The 17,038-nt window shown below is 38.5% G+C and overlaps 1 protein-coding gene across 7 annotated transcripts in view; it reads left to right on the forward strand.

Annotated features, from left to right (window-relative positions):
* Nucleotides 1-17,038, forward strand: part of NFKB1 (nuclear factor kappa B subunit 1) — a 114,353-nt gene that overhangs the window by 13,924 nt on the left and 83,391 nt on the right. For 4 of the 7 annotated variants that reach the window (XM_045880673.3, XM_045880671.3, XM_045880672.3 and 1 more), the window contains exons 2-3: nucleotides 10,720-10,765; nucleotides 15,493-15,568. In XM_045880673.3, the coding sequence (XP_045736629.1) occupies nucleotides 10,727-10,765; nucleotides 15,493-15,568 (115 nt within the window). In that variant the 5' untranslated portion in view covers nucleotides 10,720-10,726. Of the gene's footprint in view, nucleotides 1-10,719; nucleotides 10,766-15,492; nucleotides 15,569-17,038 lie in introns of those variants that run through there. The other 3 variants (XM_064584871.1, XM_064584872.1, XM_064584874.1) reach the window with 2 other exon arrangements.

Genomic DNA, 17,038 nt, shown 5'->3' on the forward strand with positions numbered 1-17,038 from the left:
TAAACCCCAAAATATATTGTATTTTTTTTAATAGCACACAAGAGAAAAGTCTTATATTTACCCACATTTTCATCATCTTTGGCGTTTTTCATTCTTTCATGTAGATCCAAATTTCTATCCAGTATCATTTCCCTTCAGCATGAAGAACTTTCCTTAACAGGCTGCGGGCCTGCTAGGGATGAATTCTCTCAGCTCTTGTTTATTTGAAAAATGTCAGTTTCACCTTAATTTGTAAAGGTTATTTTTGCTGAGTAGAGAACTGTACGCTAATCTTTTTTTCTTTCAGTATTTTCATCATTGTTTCTGATAAGTCAGCCATCATACTTACCATTATCCCCCCTTGTCCCTGGATGTTTTTAGGATTATTTTCTTTAGCATTAATTTTTATCAATTTGGTTGTGATATGACTATGCATGGTTTTGTCTTTATCCAACATGGGGATCTTTGAGATTCTTGGATCTATGGGTTGATTTTTTTTTTTAAACCAAATTTGGAAAATTCTTGGCCATTATTTCTTCAAATATTTTTTCTTCTCTCTCTTTCTAGGGCTCTAAATGACACATATGTTTAAGACCACCTGATATCATCTCATAGGTCATTAAAGGTGTCTTAATTTCTTTCTGCCTTTTTTCTCTGTGCTTCAGTTTAGATAGATTTTATTGACTGATATTCAAGCTTATTGATCCTTTCTTCTAGTGTTCAATATGCTGATCAGGTCACCTAATAAAATCCCATTTTGATTTAGAATTTTCCATTGGTTCTTTTTCTTTTTTATTTCCATTTCTCTTCCAAGATTCCCTATCCATTTATTATGTTCATCTTTTCCTTTATATTCTTGGACATATTGCTTTTTTTTTTAAAGATTTTATTTATTTATTTGACGGAGAGAGACACAGTGAGAGCAGGAACACAAGCAGGGGGAGTGGGAGAGGGAGAAGCAGGCTTCCCGTTGAGCAGGGAGCCTGATGTGGGGCTCGATCCCAGGACCCTGGGATCATGTCCTGAGCCGAAGGCAGACGCTTAATGACTGAGCCACCCCGGCGCACCTGGACATATTGCTATTAACAGTTTTAAAGTCATTGGTTGCCAATTCCATAATTTGTGTCATTATTTTCTTTTGAGTCATGTTTTCCTACTTCTTTGCATGTTTTGTCCTTTTTGTTGTACATTGTGGGTACTACATTGTAGAGAGGATGTATTTTTGTCTTCCTTTAAAGAGTGTTGAGTTCTGTTGTAATAGGCAATAAATATACTGGTGAATCACCTGGTTTTATAAAGTTGGGCTTAGAGTAGTCTTTATTCTAGGGTATTTCCCTTATTTCAATAGCATGGTCTTTCTGGGGTCAGAGCTGAATGCTTAGATTGTTGAGTGATGTCTCTTTACCCTGGATGATTGGAACTTCAGTGTTTCTCATAGGTTCCCAGAACTTCTGGAATCTCCATTCAGCTCTCAGATCCCCGGCTCTCAGATCCCCATTTTTCTAGTAGACTTGTCCTGCACTGCTAGTACAGCTTAGTAGGTATTCATTAACCAGAAGTGACCCCTATGCAGATTTCTGAGCCTTTTTGTCTGTGTAAATTCCTCATTTCTGATACCCTGCCCAGTGAGATTGCTGTTCTCTGTTTGGACTCTTACTTCCTTGTGTCATGGTTTGGAACATACTCTCAGTCAAAAAGTGAATTTAGAGCTCATCTCAAGTGTTTCCATGTCCAGTGTCTTCCATTATTGTTTCAATTATTGGTATAGTTTTACAGTTGAGTTGGGCAAGTTCAATAACCATTACCCTGTCATGACTGAAACCAGGAGTCCACATTTTGACAAATCTGAAATTGCAGTGCTTCCTACTATTAATATAATATCAATTTTTAAAAGTCCTTAGTATTTACTAATTTGGTGATAAAAAGAAGCGAAGCTCTTCTATCTACTTTTTATGCATTTTATCCACTTAAGAAGATGGTAAATATATAAAGTTAAATTGTAGTAGACCATTATGTTAAGTGTAAAATCACCAGTACACCTAAGGGTTATAGCCTTTGTGTGGAGTGCATAGCTGTAGGTTACAGAGGAAATACAGGGCAGAGGTCAGATTTGAGTAGAGGCTTGAGGAGTAGGTAATATGTAAGTAAGAAAGATGGCATTTCAGGATGCAAGGCTACCATGAACAAAACACAGGGTGGAAATGAGCAAGGCATTTTTGCATGACCAGTCTGTCTGTAATAAAGGGTTTTGGTTAGGACATAGTAATAGATGATGTTTATAATATGATTTAATGTAATAATATAATCTGAGCGGTTGAGGGCTTTGGATCTTATAAGGGAGAATAGTAGGGAGGCTACTACTGTCATTCAGCAGTGAGGCAGTGAAAGTTCAACTAGGGTACAACAGTGGGAATGGAAAGTGGGGGGGACAGATACAAGAAATAATACAAGGAAGACATCAGCAGAAATTGGTTATTGACTGAGTATGTGTGAGATAAGGAGAGGGAAAGGAGAAAAAGGTGACTGAACTTTTGACCCTGAGTACCCGAGACAATGATATATTGGCAGAAATTGGGAAGTCAAGAACAGAGCCATTGCAGCAGGAATGATTAATTTGATTTTAGATATTAGAGAGTTGAAAGTATTAAAAGCTTCATAAATTGTTTTTTAATGGTATCAGTGCTTAAAGCTAATAACACTGTATTAATACTTACATTTTGAAGGCTTTACAGTACTAATTTTATTTCTGTTTACATTACAGTATTTTTGGCTAATGTACTTGTTTCGTTTGTTTTATTAGGAACTGAATAAGCAAATACAGTAAAAATGAGTACAAAGTGTGGGGGGTGGGGAGTGGGTTCTGAATAGGACCCTAACAAAGAAAATGTAATTACTGAATTACCAAGATAAATAACCCATGCCCTACACACCCTCCATTTCCCGTGACCCTTACCATGTTGCATTGCTTTTGCCTCTCTGTCTTCGTACTTACTAAACTATTGCATTAGTTAGCTTTCGCTGTATAAAAAATTACCACAAAGCTAATTAAAACACAAACATTTGTTATTTCCCTCAATTTGGTGGACTCTCTAGGTCATCTGGTCTGGGCTGGCTCTGCTGATCTCTGAAGTCTTGTGGTTGCTCATCTGATGCAGTCTGGTTTAGGGGGGCGTCCAGTAGGACCTCTCTGCTCCACACGATCTCTCATTCTCCACTGGGCTAGCTCAGGCTTGTTCACATGGCAGCAGTGTTCCAAAAGAGCAAGAATGCCTATTGCAAGGCCTCTTCAAGCTGGTGTTTTAAACTCAACTTCTGTCTCATTCTGTTGGTCAGAGCAGTTACAGGTCTGCCAAGATTCAAGGGACGGAAGAGAAATAGATTTTATCTTTTGTTGGGCGGGGTTGCAAAGAACGTTTGGTCATTGCTTTCAGTCGACCACAGCTGTGGGCCCTGGGAATACACTCTTGTATACTTTGCTGTCTTTGGTAACTGACACATAGGAAGGCTAAATATTTTTTTAATGGATTACTAAATTAATGAAGGGAGGAATGCATTCAAGGAATATTTCAATGTACCTTAGTTTTAAAGATATACATACTTTTATTATACCATTAGTGAGTATGGTGTTTTCTATGGACGTATTTTAGAGAGTCTCTTGATTCTCCTTCTATCCTTTGTAATTGAACAAAGGAGATATCCAAAACTATTGCTGGAGTTATTGTTGTTTTGTATTTTCACCACATTTGACTGTCTCAGGAAGAACTGACTTGAGTGCATTGTCACAGTCCTATTCGGGTTTTCAGGCTATGATCTGGGTAGACTAGCTCCAACCTGAACACGCAGGAGACCAGGAGCAAAGATGCTGGATGAAAATGAATAAAATTGTAAGTCAAGGAAAAAAAAATCATATCTGCCACTTAGGTAAATGAACGAACCAGAGTCTGTGAAGTCAGATTAGCTAGCATTACTCTGTCAACCTCAGCAAAGCACTTACTCTCTGTAAACCTCAGTTTTCTCCTCCAGGACCATATTTTTCAGGAATATTGTGAAAAATAAGTGAAATACGTGAAGCACTAGCTATAATTCCTGATTCATGAGAAGTAATCAATAAGTTTAGTTCTTTATACATGTGAACCAAAGTACTGTCATATGATGGCGTTCATCAGGGTTTCTCTTTGTCAGTAACGCCACTGGGGGTCAGATATTTCTTCATTGTAAAGGGTTCTCCTGTGCGTTATAGGATGTTTAGCAGCATCTCTAACTTCTACACACTAGATGCCAGTAGGACTATTCACCAGCATGACAGCTAAAAATGTCTCCAGACGTTGCCAAATGTCCCTAGTGGCAAAATATGCAGACATTTTATTCAAGAGTAATAAGAATAGAGAGAAAGAGGAAATGTGGCAGTGTATCCATACATGTAGGATAGGAAAGAAAAGTACTTGATTGTTCTCAGAATGCCTAAAACCCTTACTGTCTCTATTACTTTTCCCATAATCTAACATAAACAAATTTGTTACACTCTAACAAGATGCTTAACATTTACTATGTGCCGCTGACTATGCTAATAAGCTTTGCATGAGTTAACAATTGAAGGTTGTATATGCGTCTGCCATCTCGACTAGATTGGCATTCCACTGTGAACAGGGACCTTGTACCAGCTCCAACTGTGATGTATTTGTACTTCTGAGGGAGCTATTTTCTATGTTGGTCACATTGGTAGCATTGCATCCAAATAAAGCATTAAGGAACTGAAAATGGTTGGAGGTGTGGAAAGCATGGAAAATGAGTATACAAATCTAAAATGTGGTAGATTACAAATACTGATTTTTTTTCAAAAACTTTTTAAATAGAGCTATTTTGAGAAAAGTAAACCCACCATTAACATTTCTTTCATCATCACTAAACCGATATATCAGAAGAAAGATGTAAATAAATAGCCCCTTTAAAGTTAAATTTTTTCTATTATATTTATTTGAAGAGGATTCCAGTAGTGCTTAGAAATTGTTCACTCATTCATACTTCATGTGTGATTCACTGTGTCATTAATTGTTAAAGATGTCGGAGTTAAACTTTAAGTTTAAGCTTAAACTTTAAGTTCAGCATAGTGTTTTTCTCTTTTTTCTTAAAAACATATATTTCTAATTACATAAATGAGTTAGAAAATTACAACATAGGAATGGATAACTTAAGGAGTAATAATCTCCATGTCACTATATATGGAACCAAATTATTATTTTTGACAGCTACATAATATATAAGGTATGAGTGTAGCCTAATTATAATTAAGCGATCTGCTATCAAAGGACATTTAGATTGTTTCCAGTTTTTTGCGGCAGTGCATATCCTTGTACTAATATTTTTGCACATATGCTCATATAATTCTTTAGTACAAATTTGTGGAAGTGGAATTGCAGAGTCAAAAGATAATCTCAGTTGAATGTTTCCCATTATGTGTAGTACACATGTTTGTATACCTTACAGTATACTTCCTCTAAAAAATTCCTCTGTCTAATTTTTCCAAAGAAGACATCCAAGTGGCCAACAGACACATGAAAAAGTGCCCAACATCGCTCAGCATCAGGGAAATCCAAATCAAAACCTCAATGAGATACCACCTCACACCAGTCAGAACGGCTAAAAATAACAAGTCAGGAAACAATAGATGTTGGCGAAGATGCAGAGAAAGGGGAACCCTCCTACACTGTTGGTGGGAATGCAAGCTGGTGCAACCACTCTGGAAAACAGTATGGAGGTTCCTTAAAAAGTTGAAAATAGAGCTACCATATGATCCAGCAATTACACTACTGGGTATTTACCCCAAAGATACAAATGTAGGGATCCGAAGGGTACATGCACCCCGATGTTTATAGCAGCAATGTCCACAATAGCCAAACTGTGGAAAGAGCAAGATGTCCATTGACAGATGAAGGATAAAGAAGATGTGGTATATATATATATATATATATATATATATATATATATATATATACACACACACACACACACAATGGAATATTATGCAACCATCAAAAGGAATGAGATCTTGCCATTTGCAACAATGTGGATGGAACTGGAGGGTGTTATGCTGAGTGAAATAAGTCAATCAGAGAAAGACAAGTATCATATGATCTCACTGAGGAATTCTTAATCTCAGGAAACAAACTGAGGGTTGCTGGAGTGGGGGATGGGGTGGGAAGGATGGGGTGGCTGGGTGATAGACATTGGGGAGGGTATGTGCTATGGTGAGCGCTGGTGAATTGTGCAAGACTGTTGAATCACAGATCTGTACCTCTGAAACAAATAATGCAGTATATGTTAAGAAAAAAAAAAGAAGATAGTAGGAGGGGAAGAATGAAGGGGGGGAAATCGGAGGGGGAGACGAACCATGAGAGACGATGGACTCTGAAAAACAAACTGAGGGTTCTAGAGGGGAGGGGAGTGGGAGGATGGGTTAACCTGGTGATGGGTATTAAAGAGGGCACGTTCTGCATGGAGTACTGGGTGTTATGCACAAACAATGAATCATGGAGCACTACATCAAAAATTGATGATGTAATGTATGGTGATTAATATAACAATAAAAAAAGTCAAAAAAAAATTCCTCTGTCTAGGGGTGCCTGGGTGGCTCAGGTGGTTAAGCATCTGCCTTCGGCTCAGGTCATGATCCCAGGGTCCTGGGATCGAGCCCCACATTGGGCTCCTGGCTCAGCGGGGAGCCTGCTTCTCCTTCTCCCTCTGCCTCTCTCCCTGCTCATGCTCTCTCTCTCTGTATCTCTGTGTCTCAAATGAATAAAAAAAGTCTTTAAAAAAAAATTCCTCTGTCTAGATAAATAGCCTTTATCTATATCAATTTATTATTCAACACAGAAATGGTGACAAGTCACTGTCTTTCCTATAATTTCATCCTCACTGCTATCCAGGATGAGGTATTAAAATTACACTTAAGTGGTTTATGTTATAGCTGATTATAATCTTGAAAATAGAGACACTTTATCTCTCTGATTCCCAACTGTGACCTCTGAATGGCACCTAAAATTCTGTTTTTCTAACTGCAGATTGTCACCCATTAGGGGGTTTGAAAAGTTTGTTGTTTTTCTTTTTAGTGAAATCTAATAGAACAAAAAGAGTATGTTTCCTTACAGTGGGCCCTGCTCAAAAAATGTGAGTATATCTGATCCTAGAAAATTCCTCCACTTATAAGGAGGGAAGTGGGCTTGGTCTTGCTGCCTTCACTAAGAACTCTTTGTGCTGGCCTTTGAGGTCAGTGGTGCGATTGTCACAGATGTGCAGAAGAGAATCCATTAGGCATTTCATATAGAACTTGTCACGTATTTAGAACTTAGCCAGTTATAACATTATGCCTCTCATGTGAGAAACACAAAGAATTCGCTGGAGAAGCTATTTTTATTGCTAGCTAGCTACATTTTCTATTTCTCTTTCCACGGTGTGAACATTTTCCTGAAAACCTCACCATTGGAGGAGAGAGATGCAGAGCTTAGGCCCATCTTCTCACTAGTCAACGCAGTATCTTCCTCTCTGTTTCAAGGTCCTTCCTCAAAAGCACAGAACTGTGCGAAGGGAAAGTGAGAGGAAGGGCTCAGGGAGCAGGGGGGCGGGAGGGGTTTTCCCTGGTCTTTCCTAATCCTTCAGTTCCAAAGGCTTAGTTGGTATTTCAGAATTTTGAAATAAAACTTGCTTTTACAATTAATGCAAATATTACTCAGTGATTCATCCTTTCCAAAGAATTCTTGGTTTCTTTTGACATTTTATTTTTAAATTATGAATTAACATTGACATCACTCTGAGGGTTCCTGTTACCTCAGCTCTTTACGGTGAATTTAACTGCATTACAAAGCCTGTAAAAGTTCAGATTTTAATCACCACCCTGGTATCTCTTGGGCTGCTGTTGGGCTTTTAAAACAGTGATCTTTTGGCACACATTTGGGCAAAAAGCATGGAGAGGGTGTTGGCAGGAGGACTGTATTTAATTGGGTAGTTTGTCCAGTGCCTACAGTTTAGAGATGTTCATTAAAATTTTAACTACAGTAAAGATCATGATAAGAACCCTGTGGCAGTTCTAATAGAGTAATTTTAGTTGAGTTTTTAAAATCAAAGTGAGGGCCACTTTATATTCAAGGGTCAGGAAGCCATCCACAGCTGCATGTACAGGTACACATATATATTCAAAGTAACAGGTGCTCAGTGGATTCTGTCCATTTAATAAGTCAACAGTCTCGCCTCTGCTTTTGAAGACCATAGATTCAGATTGTTTGAGAGGATTCGGGGGTCAGCCCACATTAATGGAAAGCCTAAAGGCAAAAAAGAAAAAAAAATGGTCTTAGTATCTTTCTTGGAAGTTTGGACTCCTGGGTGTTCTAAGAAAAAGGATTTTCCACATGGACTATTGCAACTGACATGAGCACTGCATTTCAATGTAACACTTATTATTTTACTAGTATTCTTCAAATAACTGAAAATTATGATAATGACTCTTTAATATAGATTTATACCTAAGTACATATAAAAATCCAAGTTTACAAAAAGAGCTGTGATTTGTTCTTTGAATAAGCATTTATTAGTCAACTAACCTACTGCAAGCTCAGCAAAGTTATACTGTTGTCAGAGGTCGATCCCATCAAAACCTCTCATTTTACAGATGAGGAAACAAGGCCATAGTGAGTTTCGTTGTATATCCAGAGTCACACACCCAAGTAGTTGAAGAACTCTGGAATTTTGAATGACTTAATTCCTTTTTACTGTATCAGGGCAATTTTCCCTTTTTTTTTTTTAAGCTACTTATCTTAATTGATTACAGTTATTTGTCAATCTTCAGCAGTTTTATGTTTTAGACAAATATTACTTTCAAATCCTCATGAAGTTCTTATTTATAGGACACACCTTTTTCCCTCCTGCTGAAGTTGGACACTGCTCTGTATCCCACTAGCAGTCCTCATGAGGCTTGCTTACTCCTTGTCAGGCACAGAGGGCTCTGGCAGGAGAGGATGTCATTGAAAACTAGGGTCCTCTTTGAAGGATCTTGTCCTTACTGGAGATGTATTCATTAGACTGTATTAATAGAGAGACCCAGCAATGCCCTAGGTCAAAGACCAAAGAGATTTCTTTCTCCCTCACATCACTACCAGTATTAGCTGCCACTCATCGTCATCTCTGTGATAGAAGCTTGGTCTTCTTCATGTCTAGGTTTTATCCAGAAGGAAAGAGAAAAAAACTAAACAAAACAGAAACATGGAGGACGCACGTCAAGGGCCTTAAGCCCAGACCTAGAAGTGGCACACAGATAGTTTTGACATTCCACTGGTGAGCATTTCATCAAGTGGCCATCCCTCATTCTAAGGAAGTGTGGGGTATAGTCTAGCTGAGCAGTCACATTTCCAGCTACAACTATTACCGTGCAAAAGGAGAGTACAGATTTTGGCATACAGTTAACATTCTCAGCCCGAGTCCCAGGTGCTTTATAGACTTCGTGGAAAAAAAAAAAAAAAAAAAAAAAGCTTGTCTCAGGGATGTTGTATACCTGAAATTAATGTAAAATCATGTGTCAACTATATTTTAGTAAAAAATGAAAGAAAAATTTATTTCAGGAATTAATATTTGCTTTCAGCCTTTTTTGTCCTTTAATCTTTCACATAAATAGATCTAAAGTTTGATCTAGGTAAATTTAAATAAAATCAGCCTGTATGTAAAGTAATGATAAGGATATTTCTTAAGTAAGTAAATCCAAAATGATATGTGATTTTTAGATACTGTTTTTATCTGGCCATGTGGTTTCTCACTTTTCTCAGGGCCTCTGGGTAATAGAAGATTGCTAGGGCCTGCAGTACATTAATATCTGGCTGGGGTTGATTAAATCTTGAAACTGTAGCCTTGATAATAAGCACTCTTACAGTCTTTCTCTACCACTTTTTTTTTTAAGATTTATTTATTTATTTTAGAGAGCCTGTGAGCGTGCATGTGAATGAGGGGAGGGGCAGAGGTAGAGGGAGAGAGAGAATCTTAAGCAGATTCCGCTGTGAGTGTGGAGCCTAACGCAGGGCTCGATCTCAGGACCCCCAGACCATGACCTGAGCCGAAATCAGGAGTCCGACACTTAACCGACTGAGCCACCCAAGCGCCCTTCCATACCACTTGGACGAGGGTAGGAAATGACTTACTGCAGTGGAACGCACTGGAGGGCAGAGCATGGCACACCGTAGTTGTCCCCCCTAGTGCTGCACAAATCGCTGACTAGGCCCCTCTGACAGCAGGAGGACCCTCTCTGAGCTCTTCAACTCTAGACGTGGGTAGAAAGCTTGGACACGGTTCTAGGACCATCACAGAATTCATGAAAGGTTGGAAAGTAATCTACACACAGAGCTAAGACTAAATCCTTGAAGTCTAGATGGTGACAAATAGAAATGACCTCTGAGAATTTCAGTATGTATGATTTTTATACAGAGGATGAAGATTGGTTGCACCAAACTCCAGGACACTGTTGTGAGCTTGCCATGGTTTTGGATTGTACATACGTGGTAATTCTTTGATTGTGCAATTTTCCTGCTGGTAGATTTCGATTACAAAAAGGAACTTCTCTTCTAAGGTTGATGTCCCCCCTCCTAAGATCTTTTAAAAAGGATTATGTTTGGTCTTACTGGAATAATATAGTTTACTCCTGCATGATGGAATTCTTAAGTGTCATTCCATTCTTATAGTCTGGTTTTGTTTTGTTTTGATACACAGCTCCAGAATGGCAGAAGACGATACATATTTGGGAGGGCATGAACAAGTAAGTATTATAATCTCACTGATAATTTTTTTGTAGATGTATTCATATTTTTAAATATACAGAGGCAGCAGTAGTAGTTATCAGGAAAACTCTGAAATTGGTAAAAATTTATTTTAAATTGTTTTTGCAGTTTCCCTGTCCCTCCATGTGAGGTCAGAGAGGACATGTCATATAAAATGAGTAACTTAAACCCTCCTAGCACACGTACTATTGCATAAAAATTATATATGCTACAGATCAAATGATAACTACCATATTAGTTTCCCAGGGCTACTTTAACAAATGATCACAAACCAGATGGCTTAAAAAAAAAAAACCAGAAATATATGGGGTGCCTGGGTGGCTTGGTCAGTTAAGCGTCCAACTCTTGGTTTTGGCTCGGGTCATGATCTCGGGGTTGTAGGATCAAGACCACATCAGGCTCTGTGCTGGGTGTGGAGCCTGTTTGGGATTCTCTCTCCCTCTCCCCCTGCACCCTCCCCCTCTCCCTCTCTAAAAACAAAACAAAACAAAAAACAAAAACAAATATATTCTCTCACAGCTCTGGAGGCTAGAAATATCAAAATCTAGAATCCAGATGATGACAGGGTTGGTTACTTCTGGGAGTTCTGAAGGAGACTCTCTGTTCCCGGCCTCTCTCTCCTAGCCTGCCGGTGGTTGCCAGCAATCCTCAGTGCTCCTTGGCTTGTAGCTGCATCGCTCCTGCAGACCCGCCTTTTTCCCTGGGTGTCTCTCCTGTGTCCCTGTATCCAAATCTCCCTCTCGTTTCTCTCACGGAGTCCCAGTCATGGGATTCAGGGTCCACCCTTCAGTATGACATCTTCTTGACTTGACTACATCTGTGAAGATCTTATTTCTAAGTAAAGTTACGTACACAGGCACTGGGGGTTAGGACTTGAATGTGTCTTTTTGGGGGGAAACACAAAATATTTATTTAAAGCTCATCTAGTGAGGAGGCAAATTAGTGTAGTGAAAAGAACTCTGGCCTTAGAATTCAAATATATTTTTGTAGGTGCTGGCTGCTTCTGATCAGCTCTTAAAACTTGAGGAATCACTTGGCTCCCCACCATCCCACTTTTCTGATAGGAATGCTAGCCCCACACTCACAAGGGCGTTGAAAAGACTGAATGGGCAATGAATGTGTTTGGGGAACATATAACTGTTCATTATAATTTTATTTTCGGTTATGAAGGGATACCAATTTTTTTTCGCCCAACTTTTTACTTTGAAAAATTTCAGGCCTATAGAAATATTGAATAGTCCAACAGATCTTTGTTGATTACTAATATTTTGCTTCCTCCCCATCCCTCCCTCTCTCTCTCCCTCTGTCCTTTTCCCTCCCTCCCTCTGTGTGTGCATGTATATATACATGCGCATACATACATATGTGTTTTATGTATTTTATATTAGATTTATATTAAATGAACCTAGGATAATTACAATAGCAATATTAAATTTTTAACGTAATGATTTTTAAGGAGTATTTAAAATTTTGAGATTTATTCATTCATCAGCTACTTATTGAGGCATTACTATGTACCAGGACATTAGCTAGGAAGGACTACAAAGTGATAGAGCTGCCATTCTAATAGGAGGGACAGAAACATAGTTTCTATATAGTGATAAATGCTGCTGTAGTTTGCACAGAATGAGCTAGAAATGTCAAAAGGGATCACTCTACTACCTGGAAGGAAGAGCAGAGTTATGAACGGCTTTCCAGAGAAAGTCTATGTAAGCTGTGATTTGGAAAATGTAGTTTGCTAGACTAGATAAGGAGAGGGAACACTAGGTACCAGGACACCCTGGCCCAAGATTCATAATCATTTCACATTAAAACTTTAGCGGCAACCACCTAAAAAATGGATTTTCCAAATTTACACACGCAGACAGGAAAATAAAACCAAAAGTGAAATACTTTTGAAGGGATCTGGTATCACTTCTTCAAATAAAATAGACTTGTGTAGCATTCACTACTCTTGACAATGTTCTGATTTATTTAGAAAGAATGAGTATGCATTGCTTTTCACATTAAGATGCTCCTTTTGAATTTTATTGTACAAATGGTGATATAGGATCAATCTAGGAACATTTTCTTTGATTACAGCAGAAAAGATATTTGGCCACTCATATTATCAAAACCCGTGTTTTACCTTTCATTTTTAATATGCTATCTCTAACATTTGAAGGCAGACTGTAACCAGCATTAGGGTTGTTCTGCTTGGTTTTAGACCATGCTTTCCTGTCTATACACAGGAAATCTTATCAACAGGAGATGGTCCTTTAATGCCACACAAAAGTAAAACCTGCTGAAAACATTCATTTCGAGAGTTTTTCTTATGTGGGCACTTTTGTGATCATCAGCAACAGGGGTGGGGTACAATCTGATATTTCCATTTTTGAGGCGAGAGGTCCTTGAAGTAGGAGGTTTTTTTTTTTTTCCCTTGTCTCAAGCTTAACGGTATATATTTCCTGAAGTGTACATGTCCTCGGTGAAATATCCCCAGTGTTTTAATGTATTCCGGAATTCGTTGTCCAACTGTGACCTGATACACAATGCAAGGTGCAGTGCACAATGGGCTTCTGTCTTCCTTGTCTGAAGTGGAGTGTGTGCATCGCTTCCACGACCAGCGCTCTGCCCTCTCCTCAGTTATTTTAGCCACCCGCAGGACCATAGGGAAGACATTTTTTTGCTAGGTCATCTCCTCTCTGAGACCGGCAAATACTCTGTAAGGGGGGGCCCATTTTTTACAATAGCATGTTTTTTGATTCCTATGTTTCCTTTCCAGCGAACAATGGATAGCATACGTGAACTTTACTCTTAAGCATTGAAGTGGAGCAGATTTACTGTTCCTCAGTTGAAAATTTGCATACCTCACAACTGGATCTGAAATGTTCTTTATTTAAACACTATGCTTCTTACTCTTGATTTAACTAGGCATACTAGGCTCGTAGGTTCCAGGAACCTCCAATAATATACTAATAAAAGAAAAAAAAGGAGGGGCGCCAGGGTGGCTCAGTTAGTTAAGCATCTGCCTTCGGCTCAAGCGTCTGCCTTCAGCTCAGGTCATGATTCCAGGGGCCTGGGATCGAGCTCCACATCGCATCGGGCTCCCTGCTCATCGAGGAATCTGCTTCTCCCTCTCCCTCTGCCCCTCCCCCCGCTCGTTTGCTCTCTCTCTATCTCGCTGTCTCGCTTGCTCACTCTCAAATAGATAAAGATTTTTTTTTAAAGGAATAAATTGTAATGCTGCTTTTTCTTTTTGTTTAATACCAGCTTACTAACTAGCATATCATAAAAAATGAAATATGGTTGGTTTTTGTGCAGTCCACAGATGTTTAGGTTGAAACAAATGCTAAGCTCAGAAGTATAAATTTTAAGTCCTGAATTAACTAAATGGAAAGGAAATTTTCTCTTGGGGTAAGTACTTATTAGTAACTTATCAAGACAGAATATATAATTCAATCAACACATATTGCTTGCCCACTGTGTTAGCTCTCTGTTGCTACTGTAACAAATTACCACATATTTAGTGACTTAAAACAACACAAATTTATTCTCTTACAGTCTTTAGGTCAGAAGTCTAAAATCCAGGTGTTCACAGGGCTAAATTCTTCTGAAAGATTTCTTTTCCTTGCTTCTTTGAGCTTCTAGAAGTGGCCTGCATTCCTTGGCTTGTGACCCCTTCATCACGCCAGCTTTTTGTTTCCATTGTCATATCTCCTACCATTCACTTTGATCTCCTGCATCCCTCTTACTGAGCCCATTTGAATAATTCAGGATTATCTCTCTATGTCCATATGAGAGAGAGAGAGCGAGAGAGAGAGCATGAGCAGGGGGAGGGGCAGGGGGATAGGGACAAGCAGACTCCCTGCTGCGTAGGGAGCCTGATGCAGGGCTCAGTCCCAGGACCCCAAGATCATGACCTGAACAGAAGTCAGACACTCAACAGACTGAGCCACCCATGCACCCTTCTGTGTCCGTATTCTTAATTTAATAACACCTGCAAACTCCTTTTTGCTATGTGAGATAGCATTCACAGGTTCTGGGAATTAGGTTGTAGTTGTTTTTGGGGGGGCACCATTATCCAGCCTATCACACCCGTTAAATTCCAGGTATTTTGCATTGTGCTAAGTAAGTAGAGGTGAAAAAAAAAAAGTGAGGGAGCTCTGTGCTCAGTTATATCTGTTGCTTAGACTGTAAGTTACATTTTTAGTTTTTCTGTAAATTGCTCTGGGGCTATTGCCTAATTCTTACAGGTCTTGAAGTTGTATGGCTAGAGTAGGAGTTTCTTTACCATCGTCAGAGAGATATTTCTAGGATTTCTAGGACTATATTCTTATGCTCATATTTTTGAGAGTACAGCTTTAAATCATTCATTAAAAAATATTATTAAGTATCCACTCTGTGATAAATATACACTGGGCCCTAAAGATATACTAATAAGCAAGCTACATCAGGTGCTGGCCTCTGTGGACTTTATAGTTAGGTCATTCTTCTCAAATCCCTTTGTCACATAAACATGGCCCAAACATGTAAAGTTCTGTACACATGAGAATTTTGCTAGGTTTCATGAACATGTTTTTAAAATCCTGACTTGAAATATTTTCAGATTTTTCTTTGTGCTTTGGTTTTTGTTCCAATAATTGTTTTAGGTGTTTCAACTTCAAATATTTAATACAATGTTGGAAAAGTAAAGTTTGAATTATTTAAATTTTCTTTTTTACAGATGTTTCATTTGGATCCTTTGACTCATACAATATTTAACCCAGAGTTATTTCAACCAGAGATGCCACTACCTACAGGTAAGAAAACTCCTCATCCCTGTTACCCTGTCATTTATTTTGCTTTTGTTTTTTTTTTAAAAAATTCAAGATTCACTAATAGCTTCTTGTAGCATGTCAGTAATATGTTTCCTAGAAAGGAAATGGTGATACATGTTTTAAAAACCAACTTTCACTAGACTTGTTGGAACTATATTTGCACAGACTATACTTGCACAAAAGTGGTGTTCCATCCCACTTACCCATTGTCTGACTTAATTGTTAGTGATATCTGTGAGGATGGCTCGGAAGGAATTTTTTTCCGGTAGCATTTTCCTTTTCACCCAATCTTATTAGCTATGGGTTCTTTATGACTCCTGTTTCCTTTATCCCAGATGCACGTGAGGTATTCTCCACTTCTCACGTCTGTTCCCCATTTATTTGAGCATCTGTTGTGTGCCATCCAGTGTGCCAGGCACTGGGGAAACAAAGTTTACAAAAGTTTACAAAAATCATAAAAATCATCTCAGTAGAAAAATCATCTTTTAAAAGCTTTTGGCTTCACAGTCTGACCAATTGGATAAAACTTATGTTAATCATCCTTCGTTCTAATATGACCATATTCTTACCATTGACAAATTGTTGAATCTCATATGGATGATTTAAAAAATCAGCTCATTCAGTCTCTTTTTATTTATTGATTTGTATGTAAGCTTTGTGTGATGGCTCTTTTTATGTGCTCCTCATACCACTAGTGGGACTTAACATATGCTCTGAGGCAGCATGAGTAAATTGTGGAAGTTGTATATAGAACAGAGAGTTTTGTGTTTGGGGGATCTGTCTGGCTCAGTTAGTAGAGCACGTGACTCTTGACCTCGGGGTTGTGAGTTTGAACCCCATGTTGGGTGTAGAGATTATCCTTAAAAAACAAACAAACAAACAAACAAAAAACCCAGAGACTTTTGTAATCACCAAGTGGACATCAGCTATTCTATTTACCATGGACTAGCTTGTCCTCATTGGGAGACTTCATCCAGTTTGTATCATTCTCGCTTATAATTAATATTGTTACTCTGGTACCCACTTTTCTTTTTTTAGATCAAAATGTTCTGTGTTTTTTTATCACTATTATGTATATCTAGGAATTCTTGGGAGGGAAAAAATAAATCTGCTATATGTTCACCTTCCCTAGCAGAAGTTGTATGGCTGAGGCCTTTCTCTCTTTACCCCACAGAACGTATTTTGTAGGCTGCTGTATGTGAGGTCTTGTCAAGTGCTGTCCAATCTGAGCTGTAGGTCAGCTTCCTGTGAACAAGTAAAGATCTTGGTAGCCTCTGTGTTTCCTGTGAACTTTTTATTCTGGGGTTCAAAGTTCTTTCTTAGTATCAGTGCTTTATTGAAAGCCTAAGAACTTGGTTCTGTCCTCAGAAAACATAAACATTTCCATTTAATGCCTTGTAAGTGCCAAGCAGTACCCTGAGTAGATGCTTTCTTAATGTTTTTATTTCATCA

This window comes from Mirounga angustirostris, unplaced genomic scaffold, assembly GCF_029215605.1.
Source record: "Mirounga angustirostris isolate CCGP_5_RB_7025 unplaced genomic scaffold, mMirAng1.0.hap1 SCAF_2, whole genome shotgun sequence".
Classification (NCBI taxonomy): domain Eukaryota; kingdom Metazoa; phylum Chordata; class Mammalia; order Carnivora; family Phocidae; genus Mirounga; species Mirounga angustirostris.